The sequence below is a fragment of the Citrus clementina genome, unplaced genomic scaffold (genome assembly GCF_000493195.1).
Source record: "Citrus clementina cultivar Clemenules unplaced genomic scaffold, Citrus_clementina_v1.0 scaffold_1, whole genome shotgun sequence".
NCBI lineage: Eukaryota > Viridiplantae > Streptophyta > Magnoliopsida > Sapindales > Rutaceae > Citrus > Citrus x clementina.
Window position 1 is genome coordinate 19,772,624 of NW_006263303.1, and position 20,623 is coordinate 19,793,246.

The window sequence follows — 20,623 nt, forward strand, 5'->3', positions numbered from 1 at the left end:
AAACACCTTGTGCTAACTTAGGCATCGGAGGGTTTACGCCGGCAAAACCACCGGCGTCTCTGATCCATTTTTGGTGAACGCAGGTCTAGTGAGAGAAAGGAGGGTGATCCCGGCCTTAGTGGTTCGAGCAACAGTCGATAACTTAAGCGTTGGTGAAAGGATCTGGTCGGTCCAAGGACGAGCAAATCTCAGCATCAACAATGATTACACTTGGAATCTCCCCAGCAAAAAATTTCCCGTTGATGACAACCGATTGCAACTTACAAACAGATACCGAAAATATAATTAGTATTCAATGCCCTTTCTCAAGTTCTACACGTAATTTAGCGATTTCACATACAAGTGGGGCTTATCTGCTCATCATTGCTCTGCTCCTTTTTGTTTTTATTTTTATTTTTTTGTTTTTTGTTTTTAACTGCTGCTCATATCTGCCGGCGGGGTTTTTCGAAATTATTGATTATTCTTTCCTTTGAAATTAATATAAAAAAACAGCTCCATAATTTTTCTGTGTAATTTAAAACTATTGCATGACGTTTTCTATTTGTCCATCCATTATTTAATTGATAACGGCCCAGCATGCATATGCCTAGAAATTCTCTTCTTCTATTCTAATTAAGTTTCATGTAAATTTTTCTCAGTTCTCAGTGTTTGCAGATATATTGAAGACCATAATAATGATGATGATGATGTATTACATCTCAAATTGCCTTCGTTATAATATTTGGCCCTAAAGCTAATAAAATAAAAGAGTTATACCATTGCATATGAAAATCATTTGCTGGTAATAATTGTACCATTGCATAACCTAAATAATAATAATTTTAATGGTATCAAAATCTAGTTCAAATGGAACTAAAGTAGGGCGGTGAAATTTTTTTATTTTAATTATAAAAATTTAAACTATTAATTGAATATAAATAATAATAAAATATAAATGAATCTTAGATTATTCCTACAATTTGGTGGGTCCCGACATTATGCGGAAGTGTACGTTGCCACAAGAAGGCAAGAACGACTTTGGTGGGTCTCGACATTATTCCTACATTTTAAGTCTTCGGCTCATTTATATCCCATTTTCTTTTTCTTTTTCTTTTTCTTTTTCATAAACATATTTTCTAACCATTGGTTTTTATTTCTTAAATACAACGGTTTGACTCCAGAAGCATTGACTTTCAGTTCAATGCCGTTAAAGATGGATCATTTTTTTTAAAAAAAAAGATGGATCATTTTTTTAAAAAAAAAAGATGGATCATCACTCACGGTATTAGCATCTATATAAATCAATACACAAATCTTGTCTTCACAACCTCATGATAGAGATCGAATTTTCAACTACCAGTCACTGTTGTTCAAGTTTCCACCACTTGCAACACTAAATAGTTGCGTTCTCGCAAGGGAATTGGAGTCCAGAAGCACTCACTTTTAGTTCAATGCCGTTAAAGATAGATCATTAGTCATGGTATTAGCATCTATATAGTTTGTTAGAGAGAGATCTAAACCAATACACAAATGGGTGTACTTTCATTTTTGTTCGTCTGCTGTAAGTCATTGTGTTTAATTATATTTATTTAATTTGTTAGAGAGAGCTCTACGCCTATAGAGTATAACAAATGGATGCATTTTTGTTTTCCTTCATCTGTTGTAAGTTACTGTTTTTCTTGTCTGAATCCTCTTTTGCTTCCGACACCATTACTTCATCTCAGTCCCTCAGCGATGGCAGGACCTTAGTTTCAAAAGATGGAAGCTTTGAGCTTGGTTTCTTCAGTCCTGGTAGTTCCAAGAATCGTTACGTAGGAATTTGGTACAAAAATATGCCTGTTAAAACTGTTGTTTGGGTTGCAAACCGAATCAACCCCATTAATGACTCTTCTGGCTTGTTAGTTGTAAACCAGACGGGCAATCTTGTTTTAACAAGCCAGGACAAGAGTGTAGTTTGGTCAGCAAACTTGAGTAAAGAAGTCCGGACTCCAGTTGTATTGCAGCTACTAGATTCAGGAAATCTTGTCCTCAGAGGTGAACGAGATGGTGGTTCTGAAACTTATTTATGGCAAAGCTTTGATTATCCTTCTGATACATTGCTACCGGGAATGAAGCTCGGATGGGATTTGAAGACTGGTCTTGAGCGGTGTATAACATCATGGAAGAGCCCAGATGACCCGTCTCCTGGAAACTTTATTTGGGCAGTTGAACGACAAGATAATCCTGAGTTAATCATGTGGAAGGGATCAAGAAAGTTTCAAAGGAGTGGCCCATGGAATGGCCTTCAATTCAGTGCTACACCATTGAGGCCAAACCCCATTTTTAACTTCAGCTTTGTCTCTAATGAGGATGAGCTGTACTACACCTTCGACATGAGAGATAAAGCTGCTTTCTCAAGGATTGTTATGAACCAAACACTCTATTTACGTCAACGATTCATATGGGATAAAGCAACTCAAAGTTGGGAATTGTATTCAAATGTGCCAAGAGATCTATGTGACACTTATGCCCTTTGTGGTGCCTATGGCATTTGCATCATTAGCGATATGCCTGTTTGCCAATGTTTAAAAGGTTTTAAACCAAAGTCAAGGGGATATGTGGACTGGTCTCAAGGGTGTGTGCGTTATAAGTCGTTAAACTACTCGAGACAAGATGGATTCATCAAATTCACTGCGATGAAATTGCCAGATGCTACTCTTTCTTGGGTGAGCAAAAGTATGAATCTCAATGAATGCCGGGAGAAATGCTTAGACAACTCTTCTTGTATGGCATACACAAATTCAGATATCAGAGGAGAAGGCAGTGGCTGTGCCATGTGGTTTGGTGATCTGATTGACATCAGATACTTCCAAGATGGTGGGCAGGACTTGTATATTCGAATGTCTGCTTCAGAGCTAGGTATCCGTATACTTATTTATGTCATTCCATTATGAAAACTTAGGAGTACAAGTCCAGTTAGACTAGTTCCACATTTTTATTGTGCAATTTAGTATTGAGTTCCGATTGAGAAGCTCCTTTCGCATAAAGCAGTTTCTGGGTATAGCTTCTATCCATAGAATTCTGCCGCTATTTGAATCATTTGATTATTGACTTGCTTTGCTATATCTGAATATGCTGATCAAGGAGCGAAAGGTGTGCCTAAGACGAAGATAGTGGTGACAGTCATTTCTACTGCTGCTCTGTTAGCTGTGGTGATTGCAGCTGGCTATTTGGTTCACAAAAGAAGGAGAAATATAGTAGGTATAATATTGCTCCATTTTCCTTCAAAACTTTATAGCCATTTGCTTGCATTTTTATGATAGCCGTTTCCTTTCAATCAATATTTATATGAGTTCAATTTCCCTGTATCAAATCTTCAATAAAATCTTTCACCAAGTAGAATAAGTTTTTATATGCAACAATAACTGTACGTTTGTTTCAAGATGAAGAGTTAACAGTGCATATCATTTAGATCAGGGGCAAGGTAATTAAACTTGTAAATTTTTGGTTGGAATAGCAGGTTTACTTACTTGCATTTAGTGTTATATCAATACACACCTCTTTTTCACCTATGGTTCTTTATTTACTTGCACTTTCATATTGAATGGAAAATAGCTTTAATACAAATTTACAGAGAAAGAACCTTCTCATCAAGAACACGAAAATTGTAGTTACTAGTTAGTAGTTTGTCCAGTATACGTACTGCATATGTGCTTTCAGTTAATATTATCCAATATTTCAGAGAAAACAGAAAACAACAGGGAAACTGATCAGGTTCAAAACATGGACCTGGAGCTACCACTGTTTGAGTTAGCTACAATTGCTAATGCCACCAGTAACTTTTCAATCAACAACAAGCTTGGAGAAGGTGGCTTTGGACCTGTTTACAAGGTAAACTTGAAACTTGCCAGTCAAAAATAATTATTTTACCGGGTAACTAAATTCACATATATGTCTGGGCAGGGCACGCTAGTGGATGGGCAGGAAATTGCTGTGAAGAGGCTTTCGAAGATTTCTGAGCAAGGATTGAAGGAGTTAAAGAATGAAGTTATACTATTTTCCAAATTACAGCATAGAAATCTTGTAAAGCTTCTTGGCTGCTGCATTCAGGGAGAGGAGAAACTGTTGATTTATGAATTCATGCCCAACAAAAGCCTGAACTCTTTCATTTTTGGTCTGGGTCCCTATAACCTTAAAATATTCGGCTAGCTTGTGCCTTGATTATAGACATTTCTTATGTATTTTCAGAAAATTTTGTACTAACCTTAATGTGGTAATTTGTAGATCAAGAAAGATGTAAGATATTGGATTGGTCCAAGCGTTTCCACATTATTTGTGGGACTGCTAGGGGTGTTATGTACCTTCATCAAGATTCTAGATTGAGGATTATACATCGAGATCTCAAAGCAAGTAATGTGCTACTCGATCAAGATATGAATCCAAAAATTTCGGATTTTGGTTTGGCAAGAGCTTTTGGTGGAGACGAAACAGAAGGAAACACAAAAAGAGTGATTGGAACATAGTAAGTACTTCTTGTCATGTGATCTTTACGATTCACTTGTACTGATTAATGAAAAGTAACTTATATATTTTAATCTTTTGAAGTGGTTATATGGCACCGGAATACGCTAGTGATGGGAAATTCTCAGTAAAATCCGATGTCTTCAGCTTTGGAATTTTATTGCTGGAGATAATAAGTGGAAAGAAAAATAGAGGATTTTATCATTCCGACAACAAGCTTAACCTTATAGGACATGTAAGTAAAATGCATACGACATTTTCTAACATAGTTTGAACTAATAAACTATAGATGATAAAAGAATTTTAATATGTTGTAGGCATGGAAGTTGTGGAACGAAGGCATGCCTTCACAATTAATCGATCCGTGTATTCAAGGCTCATTCAATCTTGCTGAAGTGATACGATGCATCCACATCGGTTTGTTATGCGTGCAACAGCATCCAAAGGACAGGCCAAGTATGCCCTCAGTGATTCTGATGTTGGGCAGCGAGACTGTGTTGCCTCAGCCAAAGCAACCCGGTTACTTGGCGGACAGGAAATCTACCAGACAAGATTATTCATCAAGCACGCCTGAATCATGTTCAACTAATACAATTACGATCTCTGAGTTGGAGGGTCGGTAGAGAATCTATTTGTGGTATCATACCTTATTCTACTTTGTCAAGTGCAAAAGCAGTAATATCAGTGGCGGATTTAGAAAAATAATTTATCGGGGGCTAAATTAGATAATAGTAAAATATAAAAAATTAAAATTTTGAATATATAAAATATTTATAATTAGTCTCTACGTATTTTTATATTTTAAAAATATTATGCAATATGTTCATTATCAATATTATTAAATTTATTATTTTTTATATAAACAATCAAACTATCACGTATCTCATCTGATTCTAAAGATGATTCTTCATGAGTTTTATTACTGAAACTGTTCGTTCTACTATTATTATATAAACTGAAAGAATTAACCATATTTTTTAGAATAAAAAATTTTTGAGTAGTAGGCTATCATTATTTTTAATTAAAATATATATTTTTATATTTTTTAAAAATCAAAGTTTAAATTTTATGGGGTTTATATTTTCTAGTGACTATTTTAATAAATTTAATGAGGCTAATTACAAAATTAAAAAAATTCTTTTATTTTTAAATTTTTTTTTTTGGCCAGTGGGGGCTCAAGCCCCCACTGGTCATGTGCTGCATCCGCCTCTGAGTAATATGTCAACAAAATGGAAAGTTAAGATAAATGCTTGGATAAAAAATGATGAGGATCATCCAGTGAATGCATGTTGTGGATCTAAAAGTTCAAAGGACGAGCCAATTTTGCAGCTGACTACTTGGCCAAAAATGCAGGCTCTATACCTCTCGGATTTCATGTTTATCAAGAACCACCAAATGGAAAGTTAAGATAAATGAATGGATTAAAAATGATGAGGATCATCCAGTGAATGCATGTTGTGGATCTAAAAGTTCAGAGGACGAGCCAATTTTGCAGCAGACTAATTATATTTATTTAATTTGTTAGAGAGGGCTCTACGCCTATAGAGTATAACAAATGGATGTATTTTTGTTTTCCTTCATCTGTTGTAAGTTACTGTTTTTCTTGTCTGAATCCTCTTTTGCTTCCGATACCATTTCTTCATCTCAGTCCCTCAGCGATGGCAGGACCTTAGTTTCAAAAGATGGAAGCTTTGAGCTTGGTTTCTTCAGTCCTGTTAGTTCCAAGAATCGTTACGTGGGAATTTGGTACAAAAATATGCCTGTTAAAACTGTTGTTTGGGTTGCAAACCGAATCAACCCCATTAATGACTCTTCTGGCTTGTTAGTTGTAAACCAGACGGGCAATCTTGTTTTAACAAGCCAGGACAAGAGTGTAGTTTGGTCAGCAAACTTGAGCAAAGAAGTCCGGACTCCAGTTGTATTGCAGCTACTAGATTCAGGAAATCTTGTCCTCAGAGGTGAACGAGATGGTGGTTCTGAAACTTATTTATGGCAAAGCTTTGATTATCCTTCTGATACATTGCTACCGGGAATGAAGCTCGGGTGGGATTTGAAGACTGGTCTTGAGCGGCGTATAACATCATGGAAGAGCCCAGACGACCCGTCTCCTGGAAACTTTATTTGGGCAGTTGAACGACAAGATAATCCTGAGTTAATCATGTGGAAGGGATCAAGAAAGTTTCACAGGAGTGGCCCATGGAATGGCCTTCAATTCAGTGCTTCACCATTGAGGCCAAACCCCATTTTTAACTTCAGCATAGTCTCTAATGAGGATGAGCTCTGCTATACCTTCGATATGAGAGATAAAGCTGCTTTCTCAAGGATTGTTGTGAACCAAACACTCTATTTACTTCAACGATTCATATGGAATAAAGCAACTCAAAGTTGGGAATTGTATTTGTTGATGCGAGATTCTGGTTACGCCTTCCAACGACCAGGATGTCTGCTCGATCAACCTCACCTCGATCAGGATCTCTCCTCGTACGCTTTTTTCCCTAAGTATCCCTGCGTCCACAGAAACAAGTCAGAGCATGCCGGTTGTTTTCCCGGCGTAAACCCTCCGACGCTCAAGTCAGATATGAAGGCTCTGGGAACGCTTGCCACAAATCTTATGGCTTTTAGGTTGTTTTTTTCTCTTTTAGAATTTCCTTTCTCTCTGTTATAATCTCCAAATTGCTAACCCTTTTACCTTCGTTGGCTACCTTTTTATAGGCCACTTCTGAACTCAGGCCTTTCCTCCCTTTGCGCTCGCCATCCTCCCACTTCTCGAAAGTGGATGCTCCACTGCCGTAGTCATGGGTGGTTGCGTGGCCCTCGCGCCTTGATTCTCGGACTAGAGAGCATGTCTCGCCAACTGTCGTTGACCGGGTCTCCTCGACCCAACCGTTAGTAGGAATATAGCAGGAACGGCTTTATGCTCCCAACAGGAGACTGACCTCGTGGATGCCGTACTCATGGACGAGCAGGATACTCCTGCTCCTGCTCCCCCGGCTACCAGACTTTTGCAAGATATACCTATTCGAGGAACCCTGCTACCAGGCGCCTGCTCATCACTGCTGGTCATCGTCGAAACATATCCCCCAAACACCAGTCCCCCAGTTTCTTGTGTTGGGTAGCGTAGTGAGCCAACAGTAGAAACTCGACAGTTCTTGCTCGCGCAGGATAGGAAAAGGCTACCAAGAGTCGTGTCGCATTTAATTGCGGATGAGGTGATGTGGCGGAGATCCACCCCTCCATTTGAATTTCAAACCGACGGTTACGAGACCCTCGGGATTCGGTGCTATTAAATGCTGGCTATCCAAGAGTTTTTCTTCCAATAAGATAACCCAAAACCTCTCGAAGGGAAATTAGCCATTTCCACCGTCTATGTCCTTGTCTCTCCGGCGAAGAAGTTTCAGCATAAAAGCCCCCATCTTTGCCTTTCTCCGACTGAAACAGTACTTCAGGTATTACTTCTTTCTCCTCGGTCTCGGATAGTTTGTAGATAACTTCTTTTTTCTTTGCTTTGTTTGGGGTAGTAGTTGGTGGTGGTGTTTTGGTTATTACCTAGGGAATGTCGAAGGGTAAGGAGAAGGTCGTTGAGATTGATGACGACGAACTAGGTTTCTTGCCTAGTCTGCTCGCTGATTCTGCTTTTGACCCCGGGATCCCCTTAGAACCCACTAGGTCTAGCGTCGGGACTAGCGCTAGGAGGATGTCCCCCCAAACAACCTCCACGAGCGGAAGTAGTGGTGAGGAGGGACCTTCTGGCTCGGAAGACACCCTAAGTGAGGATCAAGGAGGTGATTCTGGTGAGGGATCTTCACCAGGAACACCGCGACCAGAAGGGCGTAGTACAGTAGGAGGTAGAGCCTTGTCGCGGGATTATGCTATTGATTACATGACCTGCACGACCACATTCAACGAGCTGGATGACCTCCGGCTTAGGTATAGCATTCCTGGTGAAATTCCTCTCAAGATCCTAGGAAAGAAGGATACACCTAGCCGGCCTCCTAGGGGATATGTTACCCTGTTTCTGGAAAGCTTTAAGTTTGGGCTGAGGTGTCCCTTGCAACCCTACTTTGCCCGGATACTTAACGGGCTGAATCTGGCTCCTGGTCAGCTGAACCCCAATGGTTGGAGAGTGCTCTCTGGTCTGTTCATATTGTGGGACAGATGTTGCCAAAGCGAGCCCATGGTTGATGAGGTGAAGCACCTATACCAGCTAAAGAGCAGCCCTAAAGATGCCGGCTGGTACTACTTCCAATCTAGTACCAAGAGCAGGAAACCCATAACTGATCTTCCAACTGGTGGTGGTGGGACTTGAAAGAGGAAATTCTTTTTTGCTGGGGGTCATTGGGGTCAAGTTGCACAAATTGACGGGAACGATTATCGCGTCCCACCCCGTTTCGTGGTCCCAGGTTGCCTGCTCGCTTTAGATGCCTCGTATTCATAATTGTTCTCGCTTTATTGGTTTGTTCTTAACCAAGTGTCTGTTTGCGTTGCAGGTTCTTGGGGTGTTCACTTCCCGCTTAAACCTGACCAGCTCAAACGGGTCGAGGCCGTATTGGTTAATTCTTGCCCGAGTCGAGAGCTGATAACCACCTACAACCTGCTCGAGTCTCGTTTGGTGCCCCCCGGCCATAAGATGGAGGACGCAGTGATTGGAGCTCTGACCGGGAAACGTTCTCGGCCTCCAACAACCAAACGGGACCAGAACAAAGATGCTCCTGCTACGAAGCGAAAGAACATCGTGCAGCAGGTTCCTCCCTTACAGACTCTTCCTCCTGCTCCTGCCAAGGTCGGGGAAACTAGTGGAGCAGCCACAGATCCTGCTTCTTCTTCTCCTCCTGTCGGGCCTCGGTCTCGCTTACCTGACAGCCGAGCAGAACACTTGGTCCCCTATCTCAATGAGTTATCTAAACTCGTGAGCAAGAAGGACTTGGAGGACTTTGACGGCTGCACCTTGGGTGAACTGGTGGGAGCCATGCAGTATAGCGCTTTCCACCTCAGCTGCATGATCACCTATTACAAGGCTAAGGTTGGCCGCTACAATCGGCAGATGAAGGAGGACATTCAGTCAGCGACTACCAGAGCTGACGTTGCCGAGAAGAGAGCAGGGGAGCTGAATGTTGAGAACCTTAAGCTGATGGAGCAAGAATCTCTTGCTCAAGCAAAAGCCATTACCCTGGAGGAGGAGCTGACCAAGGTCAAGGAGGATCTGCTAAGGTAGAAGGCTATGTATGAGGCTCAGCTCGAATTTCTACGTGATTCCCACCGGGCTCAGGTTGAGAATTTGGAGAGGGAGGCCGACAACCAGTACGACTAGGGACTTCGGCATTCCTATCGTTGCATCATGGCCGTCCTCGGGAAGCAGCATCCTGATCTGAAGATGGATGACCTTGTAGCTGGTGTTGCTCAACATATGGACGAGGAGGCGGCCAAGAAAGATGCCGAAGGGATAGAGCCGATCGTGATTAAGGAGGAAAATTCTCCTCCTCGTGCGGTCCCTGCTGACGTTGGCGAGGCGAGCACCCGTGCTGCCGTTGCCGAGGCGAGCACCCCCCGGACGCAACTGGTGATACTCCCCCTGCACCTGAGGAGGTCCAGCCAACCGATGCTGCTCGGCTTACTGATCCGCCATCTTCTTGATATATTTCTTGTATTGTAATGAACAACGTTTATGAAATTTATCTCCTCTGTTAATTATTAACACATTAATAAAAATATTTTTGATTACTTTCTTGTGTTGTAATCATGAGTTATTTTTCGTTTAAGAATCTGCTCGCCTTCGTCTGGTTGAGCAGGTTCTGGCTTGGCATATGGTTTTGCCACATGCCTTAGAAAAATTTTTCAATGCTTGGGCTTCTGCTCGCCTTTACGCGGTCGAGCAGATCCTAGCATACTTGGCTTCTATCTCGCCATAAACAGGCTTTGAGACTTGGTGAGCCTTTGCATGCCTTAGAGATTTTTTCGATGCTTGGGGATTCTGCTCACCTTCGCGTGGTCGAGCGGATCCTGGCACGCTTGGCTTCTGTCTCGCCATAAACAGGGTTTGAGACTTGGTGAGCCTTTGCATGCCTTAGAGATTTTTTCGATGCTTGGGGATTCTGCTCGCCTTCGCGTGGTCGAGCGGATCCTGGCACGTTTGGCTTCTGTCTCGTCATAAACAGGCTTTGAGACTTGGTGAGCCTTTGTATGCCTCGGAAATTTTTTCGATGCTTGGGGATTCTTCTCGCCTTCGCGTGGTCGAGTAGATCCTGGCACGCTTGGTTTCTGTCTCGCCATAAACAGGCTTTGAGACTTGGTGAGCCTTTGCATGCCTTAGAAATTTTTTCGATGCTTGGGGATTCTGCTCGCCTTCGCGTGATCGAGCAGATCCTAGCACGCTTGGCTTCTGTCTCACCATAAACAGGCTTTGAGACTTGGTGAGCCTTTGCATGCCTTAGAAATTTTTTCGATGCTTGGGGATTTTGCTCGCCTTCGCGTGGTCGAGCAGATCCTGGCACGCTTGGCTTCTGTCTCGCCATAAACAGGCTTTGAGACTTGGTGAGCCTTTGCATGCCTTAGAAATTTTTTCGATGCTTGGAGATTCTGCTCGCCTTTGCGTGGTCGAGCAGATCCTGGCACGCTTGGCTTCTGTCTCGCCATAAACAGGCTTTGAGACTTGGTGAGCCTTTGCATGCCTTAGAAAATTTTCACAGTTTCAAGTGAATAAGATTCCTCGACGTTCCATTAATTGCAGGATTCAACTTACATGAAATTGTTTGGTTATAAAATAAATAACAGCAAATACGAACAGAAAGAACTTGAAAATATTAACGACTCTTACTGGAAATATTTCCTGAGATGTGCTGCGTTCCACGGGCGCTTCACCTCGTGGCCATCCGTGCGAACCAGCTTGTAAGCTCCTGGTCCAACTAGCTGCTTGACTCTATATGGCCCCTCCCAATTCGGACCGAGCACTCCTTGAGTCGAGTCTTTGGTGTTCTGGTTCACTCTCCTTAACACCCGATCTCCGACCTTGAACTGCCGTATGTTCACCTTCTGGTTATAATACCGGGCAACCCTCTGCTGGTAAATGACTAATCGCTCGGCTGCTTGCTCCCTCTTTTCGGTTAGCAGATCAAGATTCAAACATATCTGCTCGTCGTTCTCCTGCTCATTGAAATGATCTGTCCGGTGCGTGGTCGTTCCTATCTCAGCTGGCACGACCGCTTCGTGTCCGAAAGCCAAGGCGAATGGTGTCTCCCCAGTTGCTGTTTTGTGGGTTGTTCTGTATGCCCATAGCACACCTGACAGCTCATCAACCCATGCACCTTTTTTTTGCTCCAAGCCTGGTTTTCAAAAGCCTCTTGATTGTCTTGTTGGCTGCTTCTACTTGTCCATTCGATTGGGGGTGAGCAGGCGAGCAATACTTCAGCTCTATCCCGAGGTTCTGGCAGAAATCCTTGAAGTTGTGATTATCGAACTGCCTGCCATTATCCGTTACCAGGGCATAAGGGATCCCGTATCGACAGACCAGGTTTCTCCATACAAAGTCTGTTGTTTTCTTCTCTGTGATCCTGCTAAGGGCTTCTACTTCTATCCATTTCGTGAAGTAGTCTATAGCAACTATTGCATGTGTTGCTGCTCCTCGTCCCTTTGGTAGCGGGCCGATCAGATCAATTCCCCATTGAGCAAATGGCCAAGGGGAGGCCATAGAGGTGAGCTTCTCTGGTGGTTGGTTGGAGAAACTTTCAAAACTCTGGTAGTTTACACAACTCCTGGTCTTCTCCTGTGCATCCTGGTGCATTGTCGGCTAGAAATATCCCTGCCTTAGAACCTTGTGGGCCAGGGACCTCCCATCACCTCAACTACTTCAAATTTCCCCATTATCTGCCTGACTATCTTCAGGTACTGCTCCATCTTCTCCTCTCTTGGTTGAAATATTTCACTGACATGATTCGCAACCAGCTGGGAATCAGTTCGGATCTTCACTCTGACTGCTTTCACGGCCTTAGCCAATTCCAAACCTGCTATCAAGGCTTCATACACTGTCTGGTTATTTGTGGCTGCAAATTCTAACTTTACAACATAAGAGATCTCCTCCCCCTCCAGGCTTCCAAGACAATCTCTGCTCCTGAACCCTGCTCCCCTGATGACCCATCCACAGACATATGCCATACTTGAGCTTCGTCACTGTCTGTAACTACATCTCGTCGATTTAAACATACTTCGGGCTCTGTGAAATCAGCTACGAAATCGGCCATTGCCTGAGCCTTTATCGCTGCTCGGGGTTTGTAGTCTATGTCGAACTCGCTCAGCTCTATAGCCCACTTGACTAGCCGACCAGAAGCATCTGGCTTGTGCAGAGTTTGACGCAATGGCTGGTTTGTTATTACCGAGACTGGGAATACTTGAAAATATGGCCTCAACTTCCGAGCCGCAACTACAAGAGCAAGTGCCCATTTCTCCAACGATGGGTATTTGGTCTCAGCGTCGAGCAGGGCCTTGCTGGTGTAGTATATCGGATACTGAACTCCTCCTTCCTCTCTCACCAGAACAGAACTGGTGGCCCGATCCGATACCGCCAAATACAGATACAACTTATCCCCATCCCTCGGTGTGGACAACAGTGGAGCTTGCTGCAAGTATTGCTTTAAGTTCTGGAAGGCTTCCTCGCATTCTTGTGTCCATTCTGTTTTCTTTCCCCTCCTTATCACTTGAAAGAATGGCTGACACTTATCTGTAGCCTTGGATATGAATTTGCTCAACGCCGCCAACCTCCCTGTGAGGCTCTGCATCTCCTTCAGGTTACGAGGAGACCTCATCTGCACAATCGCCTAGATTTTCTCGGGATTTACTTCAATCCCCCTATGGCTCACCATGAATCCAAGGAATTTTCCTGACTCGACCCCAAAAGCACACTTCTCCGGGTTGAGCTTCATCTTATACTTTCTCAAAAGCCCGAATGTCTCCTCGAGGCGTCTGACATGTTCCTTCGGGATTTTGGATTTAATGATCATGTTATCCACGTACACCTCCATGGTTTTCCCAATCAACGGCTTAAAGACTTTGTTCACCAGCCTCTGATAGGTGGCCCCAGCATTTTTGAGACCAAATGTCATTACCCTGTAACAGAACAAACCCTGGTTAGTGATGAAAGTCGTGCTCTCCTCATCCTGCTCGTACATGGGGATCTGGTTGTATCCCGAGAACGCGTCCATGAAACTAAGCAGACCGTGTCCAGCCGTTGAATCTACCAGCTGATCGATCTTTGGTAAAGGGAAGCTGTCTTTTGGGCACGCCTTATTAAGGTCTGTGAAATCCACACACATCATCCACTTGTCATTTGCCTTCTTTACTAACACCACATTCGATATCCATTCAGGGTAATTGACTTCCCGAATGAACCCTGCTCTCAAGAGCTTCTCCACCTCGCCATTTATAGCCTCATACCTCTCATGATTAAAGCACCTCCTCTTCTGCCTTACTGCCCGAGCACCTTTCTTTATTGCCAGTTTATGACATGCTACCTCAGGGTCAATCCCTGGCATGTCTTCATGTGTCCAAGCAAACACATCTGCATGAGCCTGTAAGCATTTCATCAACTCCTGCTTTTGCTCTCCCTTAAGTCTCGACCCGATCCTGATCGTCTTTCCCGGATTCTCTGGTCCCAGGCTTACTGTTTTCAGATCCTCTACAGGTTCTTGCCTGCCATTCTTGTTTTCTACTCGGGTATCGAGGGATGTTATCTGCATTGCTTCCCTTGCTGCCGAGGAGTAGCAGCTTCTTGCGATCCTCTGGTCTCCTCGTACCACTCCAACTACCCCATTCACCCGGTACTTCAAAGCCAGATAATGGTTGGACAGCACCGCTTTGCTCATCCTCAGAAATGGCCGGCCTAGGATCATCTGGTAAGGTCCTTCCTCATCCACTACCACAAAGTCTAGTATCATTGTCCTTTCTGTCGGGGAGCTCCCAATCGTGATAGGCAGCTCGACCACGCCCAGAGGGACTAGCTTTCCTCCTCCAAACCCCTTCAAGGAGGTATTGGTGTAATCCAACTTCAGGTCTGCTATTCCTATCTCCTCCAGGGTTGACTTAAACAACACATCAACTGAACTCCCTGTATCAACCAGTATCTTGTCAAACTTCTTGCTAGCAACAGTGGCCTTGATGACCAGAGCGTCCTCGTGGGGGTATAAGATCCCTTCTTCATCCTCATCTGTCCACATGATTGGCACTTGCCTAACTCTTGCACGTTTGGCCGCTGGGGTGTTGAAGAATACCTCCTTGCTGGTCATGGCGTATCTAGCATAATTCTTCCTCGACCTGTTGGAATCTCCGGCCAATGTTGGGCCCCCAGCTATAACCCTTACTGCAGGTTGCTCTCGCCTCAAGTTCCTGTCACTCTGCTCCCCTTCACTTGTTGAGGCTACCGTTGGGAAGGTCCCATCTACAAACTCGTCCAGATACCGATTTCTCACCAAATCTTCAACCTAGGTCTTAAGATCTCTGCAATCTGTTGTAGTGTGGCCATGAGTGCCATGGAACTTACAATAGCGTCCCCTATCTCTCCTGCTGGGTAGCTTTGTTATTGGAGCAGGGAGGTATAGCAACCCCCGATCCTTTATGGCCTCGTACACCTCGTCCAGGGACATCTTCAAGGAAGTGTACCGCCCATAGTCCTAGTTCTAGTCGATCAGGTGCACTGCTCTTTCTCTGTTTGCTCCGTTCTAAGTTGGGGGTATTGGCAGTACTTCTGGTCTGCTCCCTCTGCTACTGTGGGAATATTGATGAAGACCCCCATATGCTGAATCATGCCTTCTCCAAGGCTCCCTAGTTGAGGAACGAGGAGGTTGCGCCCTGCTGCGCAGATACTGTGGTGGCCTCTGATGAGGCTGGTAAGCAGTTACCCGACCTCCTGCTCCACTACCCGAGGTCTGGTGGTCCCTCCTCCTGATCGGCCCATTCCCTGGTAATGCTTTCTTCTCTTTCCTCCCCAACCATTCTAACTAGTCTGTCTTAATCCGTGCTGCCTTCTCCTCTTCAATCTCAATGTCTCTCTTAGCCTGCTCGTATGCGGCCGCATACGTCTGGATAACTGGGCTTCTCAAGTTGTACCACAACCTTCTTATCTTCACCCCTTCTTTCAATCCCCTTAACGCCTGAGGGTGGTTGAAGGCTCCCAAGTCGAGGACAACACGATGAAACCTCTTGATGAATTCCCGAAGGGTTTCTTGCTCCCCCTGTTTCATGCTTTTCAGCTCCATCATGTCATCTTCTAGTGCCATTGCCCCACTAAACTGCTCTGCAAATTCCTGGCACATCTGCTCGAAGGTTTTAATGCTGCCCTGAGGAAGTTTCCTGTACCACTCTCGTGCACGTCCCTCAAGGGATAGTGGGAACACCCTGCACCTTTGGGATTGAGATAATCCTTGTACCCTAGTTATGTCGTTGAAGCGCTCTATGTGTACCAGCGGATCAGTTCTTCCCGAATATCTAAGGTCTGGGAGGCAGAAATCTCTCGGAATAACTGCCCTCATGATCTCTGCTGCGAGCGGTGATTCTCCGTCCAGCATTATCCTCCAACCAGGAGCTCTGCTCCTTCCTTGCATGTCGTCAATTATCTGCGCTAGTCTGCGCACTTCCTCCTCCAGCTGCACTGCACGACCAGGGTCACGTGCTGCAACTTAATCCCGCTCTTGCTCTACATCATGCAAATGTTGCCTCAGCATTGTTTCCTCTGCATTCGCCACCCTATCGTCCTCGTCAAAAATCTGTCTTACCGGGGACTGCTCTTCCTCTCTATGGAATTCTCCCCGCAGGGGTATGTTACCTCTTTCACCACCAAATCTCCCGGTGGTTTGACTTCTCCTCGTACTATCGGGACCTGGTGCCATTCCACCACCTCTCACCCTTTCTTCCTGGGTTACCCTTCGTTCGCTCCGCAGCTCATGCAGGATGGTTGTAAAGGTCTCCATCTGCTTTTCCATCCGTTCCATCCGGTCGAACATGGCTTTTTCCCGTGCTTCACTGGCTATCTCCCTCAGCGTCACGGAATCGTTAAGCCTCATATCACCCCCTTATGCACTACTTCCTCCTGTCTCCATTGCTTTTCAGTTGCTTCCCTTCTCTTCTTGCTATCAACAGAAGCTTTTTGCTCAGCTCCCCACAGACGGCGCCAAAATGTTGATGCGAGATTCTGGTTACGTCTTCCAACGACCAGGATGTCTGCTCGATCAACCTCACCTCGATCAGGATCTCTCCTCGTACACTTTCTTCCCTAAGTATCCCTGCGTCCACAGAAACAAGTCAGAGCACGCCGATTGTTTTTTTGGCGTAAACCCTCCGACGCTCAAGTCAGATATGAAGGCTCTGGGAACGCTTGCCACAAATTTTATGGCTTTTAGGTCATTTTTTTCTCTTTTAGAATTTCCTTTCTCTCTGTTATAATCTCAAAATTGCTAACCATTTTACCTTTGTTGGCTACCTTTTTATAGGCCACTTTTGAGCTCAGGCCTTTCCTCCCTTTGCGCTCGCCATCCTCCCACTTCTCGAAAGTGGATGCTCCATTGCCGTAGTCGTGGGTGGTTGCGTGGCCCTCGCGCCTTGATTCTCAGACTGGAGAGCATGTCTCGCCAACTGTCGTTGACTGGGTCTCCTCGACCCAACCATTAGTAGGAATATAGCAGGAACGACTTTATGCTCCCAACAGGAGACTGACCTCGTGGATGCCGTACTCATGGACGAGCAGGATACTCCTGCTCCTGCTCCCCCGGCTACCAGACTCTTGCAAGATATACCTATTCGAGGAACCCTGCTACCAGGCGCCTGCTCATCACTCCTGGTCGTCGTCGAAACATATCCCCCAAACAGTATTCAAATTTGCCAAGAGATCTATGTGACACTTATGCCCTTTGTGGAGCCTGTGGCGTTTGCATCATTAACGATTTGCCTGTTTGCCACTGTTTAAAAGGTTTTAAACCAAAGTCAAGGGGATATGTGGACTGGTCTCTAGGGTGTGTGCGTGATAAGTCGTTAAACTACTCTAGACAAGATGGCTCCATCAAATTCACTTCGATGAAATTGCCAGATGCTACTCCTTCTCGGGTGAGCAAAAGTATAAATCTCAACGAATGCAGGGAGAAGTGCTTAGAAAACTCTTCTTGTATGGCGTACACAAATTTAGATATCAGAGGAGGAGGCAGTGGCTGTGCCATGTGGTTTGGTGAACTGATTGACATGAGAGACTTTCCAGATGGTGGGCAGGACTTGTATATTCGAATGTCTGCTTCAGAGATAGGTACCCGCGGACTTGTTTTTGTCACTCCATTATGGGAACTTACGAGTACCACTCCAGTTAGACTAGTTCCACATTTTTATTGTGCAATTTAGTATTGAGTTCTGATTGAGAAGCTCCTTTTGCATAAAGCAGTTTCTGGGTATAGCATCTATGCATATAATTCTTTTGCTACTTGAATCATTTGATTATTGACTTGCTCTGCTATATCAGAATACACTGATCAAGGAGCAAAAGGTAAGCCTACAACAAAGATAGTGGTGATAGTCGTTCCTACAGCTGCTCTGTTAGCTGCGGTGCTCATAGCTGGCTACTTGATTCACAAAAACAGGAGAAATATAGTAGGTATAATAGCACTCCATTTTCCTTCACAAATTTTCATTGACGACTTGATGTAGGGAAATCAAACTCTTATAAATATTAAATTTATAAGAGTACATTAAATTTTTATATGCAGCAATAACTGTATATTTGTTTCAAGATAAAGAGTTAACAGTGCATATCATTTAGATCAGGGGCAAGGTAATTAAACTTGTAAATTTTTTGTTGCAATAGCATATTTACTTACTTGCATTTAGTGTTATATCATTACACACCTCTTTTTCACCTATGGTTCTTTATTTACTTACACTTTCATATTGACTGGAAAATAGCTTTAATACAAATTTACAGAGAAAGAACCTCCTCATCAAGAACACGAAAATTGTAATTACTAGTTAGTAGTTTGCCCAGTATACGTACTGCATATGTGCTTTCAGTTAATATTATCCAATATTTCAGAGAAAACAGAAAACAAGAGGGAAACTGATCAGGTTCAAAACATGGACCTGGAGCTACCACTGTTTGAGTTAGCTACAATTGCTAATGCCACCGATAACTTTTCAATCAACAACAAACTTGGAGAAGGTGGCTTTGGACCTGTTTACAAGGTAAACTTGAAACTTGCCAGTCAAAAATAATTATTTTACCGGGCAACTAAATTCACATATATGTCTGGGCAGGGCACGCTAGTGGATGGGTAGGAAATTGCTGTGAAGAGGCTTTCGAAGATTTCTGAGCAAGGATTGAAGGAGTTAAAGAATGAAGTTATACTATTTTCCAAATTACAGCACAGAAATCTTGTAAAGCTTCTTGGCTGCTGCATTCAGGGAGAGGAGAAATTGTTGATTTATGAATTCATGCCCAACAAAAGCCTGAACTCTTTCATTTTTGGTCTGGGTCCCTATAACCTTAAAATATTCAGCTAGCTTGTGCCTTGATTATAGACGTTTCTTATGTTATTTCAGAAAATTTTGTACTAACCTTTATGCGGTAATTTGTAGATCAAGAAAGATGTAAGATATTGGATTGGTCCAAGCGTTTCCACATTATTTGTGGGACTGCTAGGGGTGTTATGTACCTTCATCAAGATTCTAGATTGAGGATTATACATCGAGATCTCAAAGCAAGTAATGTGCTACTCGATCAAGATATGAATCCAAAAATTTCAGATTTTGGTTTGGCAAGAGCTTTTAGTGGAGACGAAACAGAAGGAAACACAAAAAGAGTGATTGGAACATAGTAAGTACTTCTAGTCAAGTGATCTTTACGATTCACTTGTACTGATTAATAAAAATTAACTGATTTATTTTCATATTTTGAAGTGGCTATATGGCACCAGAATACGCTAGTGATGGGCAATTCTCAGTAAAATCCGATGTCTTCAGCTTTGGAATTTTATTGCTGGAGATAATAAGTGGAAAGAAAAATAGAGGATTTTATCATTCCGACAACAAGCTTAACCTTATAGGACATGTAGGTAAAATGCATACGACATTTTGTAACATAATTTGAACTAAAAAACTATAGATGATAAAAGAGTTTTAATATGTTGTAGGCATGGAAGTTGTGGAACGAAGGCATGCCTTCACAATTAATCGATCCGTGTATTCAAGGCTCATTCAATCTTGCTGAAGTGATACGATGCATCCACATCGGTTTGTTATGCGTGCAACAGCATCCAAAGGACAGGCCAAGCATGCCCTCAGTGATTTTGATGTTGGGCAGTGAGACTGTGTTGCCTCAGCCAAAGCAACCCGGTTACTTGGCGGACAGGAAATCTACCAGGCAAGATTATTCATCAAGCACGCCTGAATCATGTTCAACTAATACATTTACGATCTCTAAGTTGGAGGGTCGGTAGAGAATCTATTTGTCGTATCATGCCTTATTGTACGTTGTCAAGTGCAAAAGCAGTAATATGTCAACCAAATGGAAAGTTAAGATAAATGATTGGACAAAAAATGATGAGGATCATCCAGTGAATGCATGTTGTGGATCTAAAAGTTCAGAGGACAGGCCTATTCGGCAGCTGACTACTTGGCCAAAAATGCAGGCTCTATACCTCTCGGATTTCATGTTTATCATGAACCTCCTGTAGGTCATGATCCTTGGCTTTGTTATGATATGTATGGGACAATGATTCCCCATTCGGTTGTGTCTTAGCTTGGCTAAGCCTTTTTTTGGTAAAAAAAAAAAAAGAATGTAGACTAATGTTCATATAGAAATTGTAAATTAGAGGTACTGTGAGCAGTGTTGGGTCCAAAAAAATGATTAACCGAGAATTAAATTAAGTAAAAGCAAGACATTATTGATTCCCTTCATTCCTGTAAACCCGCCGAATTGTTCTTTCCTAAATTAACTCAAGCATTAATTTTCTTTTTAGAACAAGAAAGATAAAATTTGTGATTGGTGGAGTGGTTAATTATTATTTTTGATAAATTTGAATCTATTTTTGAAATAGAAAAATGTTTTGGGTTGTGGGTCATTATTATTTTTAAATAAAGCGTGAGTTTCAAAGTTCAAGTTAAAATTTAAATTTTGTAGATTTATGAATGT

General features: G+C 43.1%; 1 protein-coding gene and 1 pseudogene across 1 annotated transcript; both read left to right on the plus strand.

Annotated features, from left to right (window-relative positions):
• Nucleotides 1–1,568: 1,568 nt before the first annotated feature.
• On the plus strand, nt 1,569–5,117 carry LOC18054752 (G-type lectin S-receptor-like serine/threonine-protein kinase At4g27290). Its single transcript, XM_024177595.1, has 7 exons — nt 1,569–2,877; nt 3,103–3,219; nt 3,701–3,849; nt 3,922–4,132; nt 4,243–4,480; nt 4,564–4,714; nt 4,797–5,117. The coding sequence occupies exons 1-7, from the start codon at nt 1,611–1,613 to the stop codon at nt 5,100–5,102; spliced, it is 2,439 nt and encodes an 812-aa protein (XP_024033363.1). The 5' UTR covers nt 1,569–1,610; the 3' UTR covers nt 5,103–5,117.
• A 917-nt stretch (nt 5,118–6,034) lies between these two features.
• LOC112095527 lies at nt 6,035–19,928 on the plus strand (annotated as a pseudogene).
• Nucleotides 19,929–20,623: the final 695 nt, after the last annotated feature.

What these genes read in the sequence shown, in the direction of transcription:
- LOC18054752 (XM_024177595.1), top strand. Translation starts at nt 1,611, where the DNA reads ATGGATGCATTTTTGTTTTCCTTCATCTGTTGTAAGTTACTGTTTTTC. An exon ending in AATGTCTGCTTCAGAGCTAG is followed by an intron (nt 2,878 to 3,102) that starts GTATCCGTATAC and finishes ATGCTGATCAAG; the next exon opens with GAGCGAAAGGTGTGCCTAAG. An exon ending in GCTTTGGACCTGTTTACAAG is followed by an intron (nt 3,850 to 3,921) that starts GTAAACTTGAAA and finishes ATGTCTGGGCAG; the next exon opens with GGCACGCTAGTGGATGGGCA.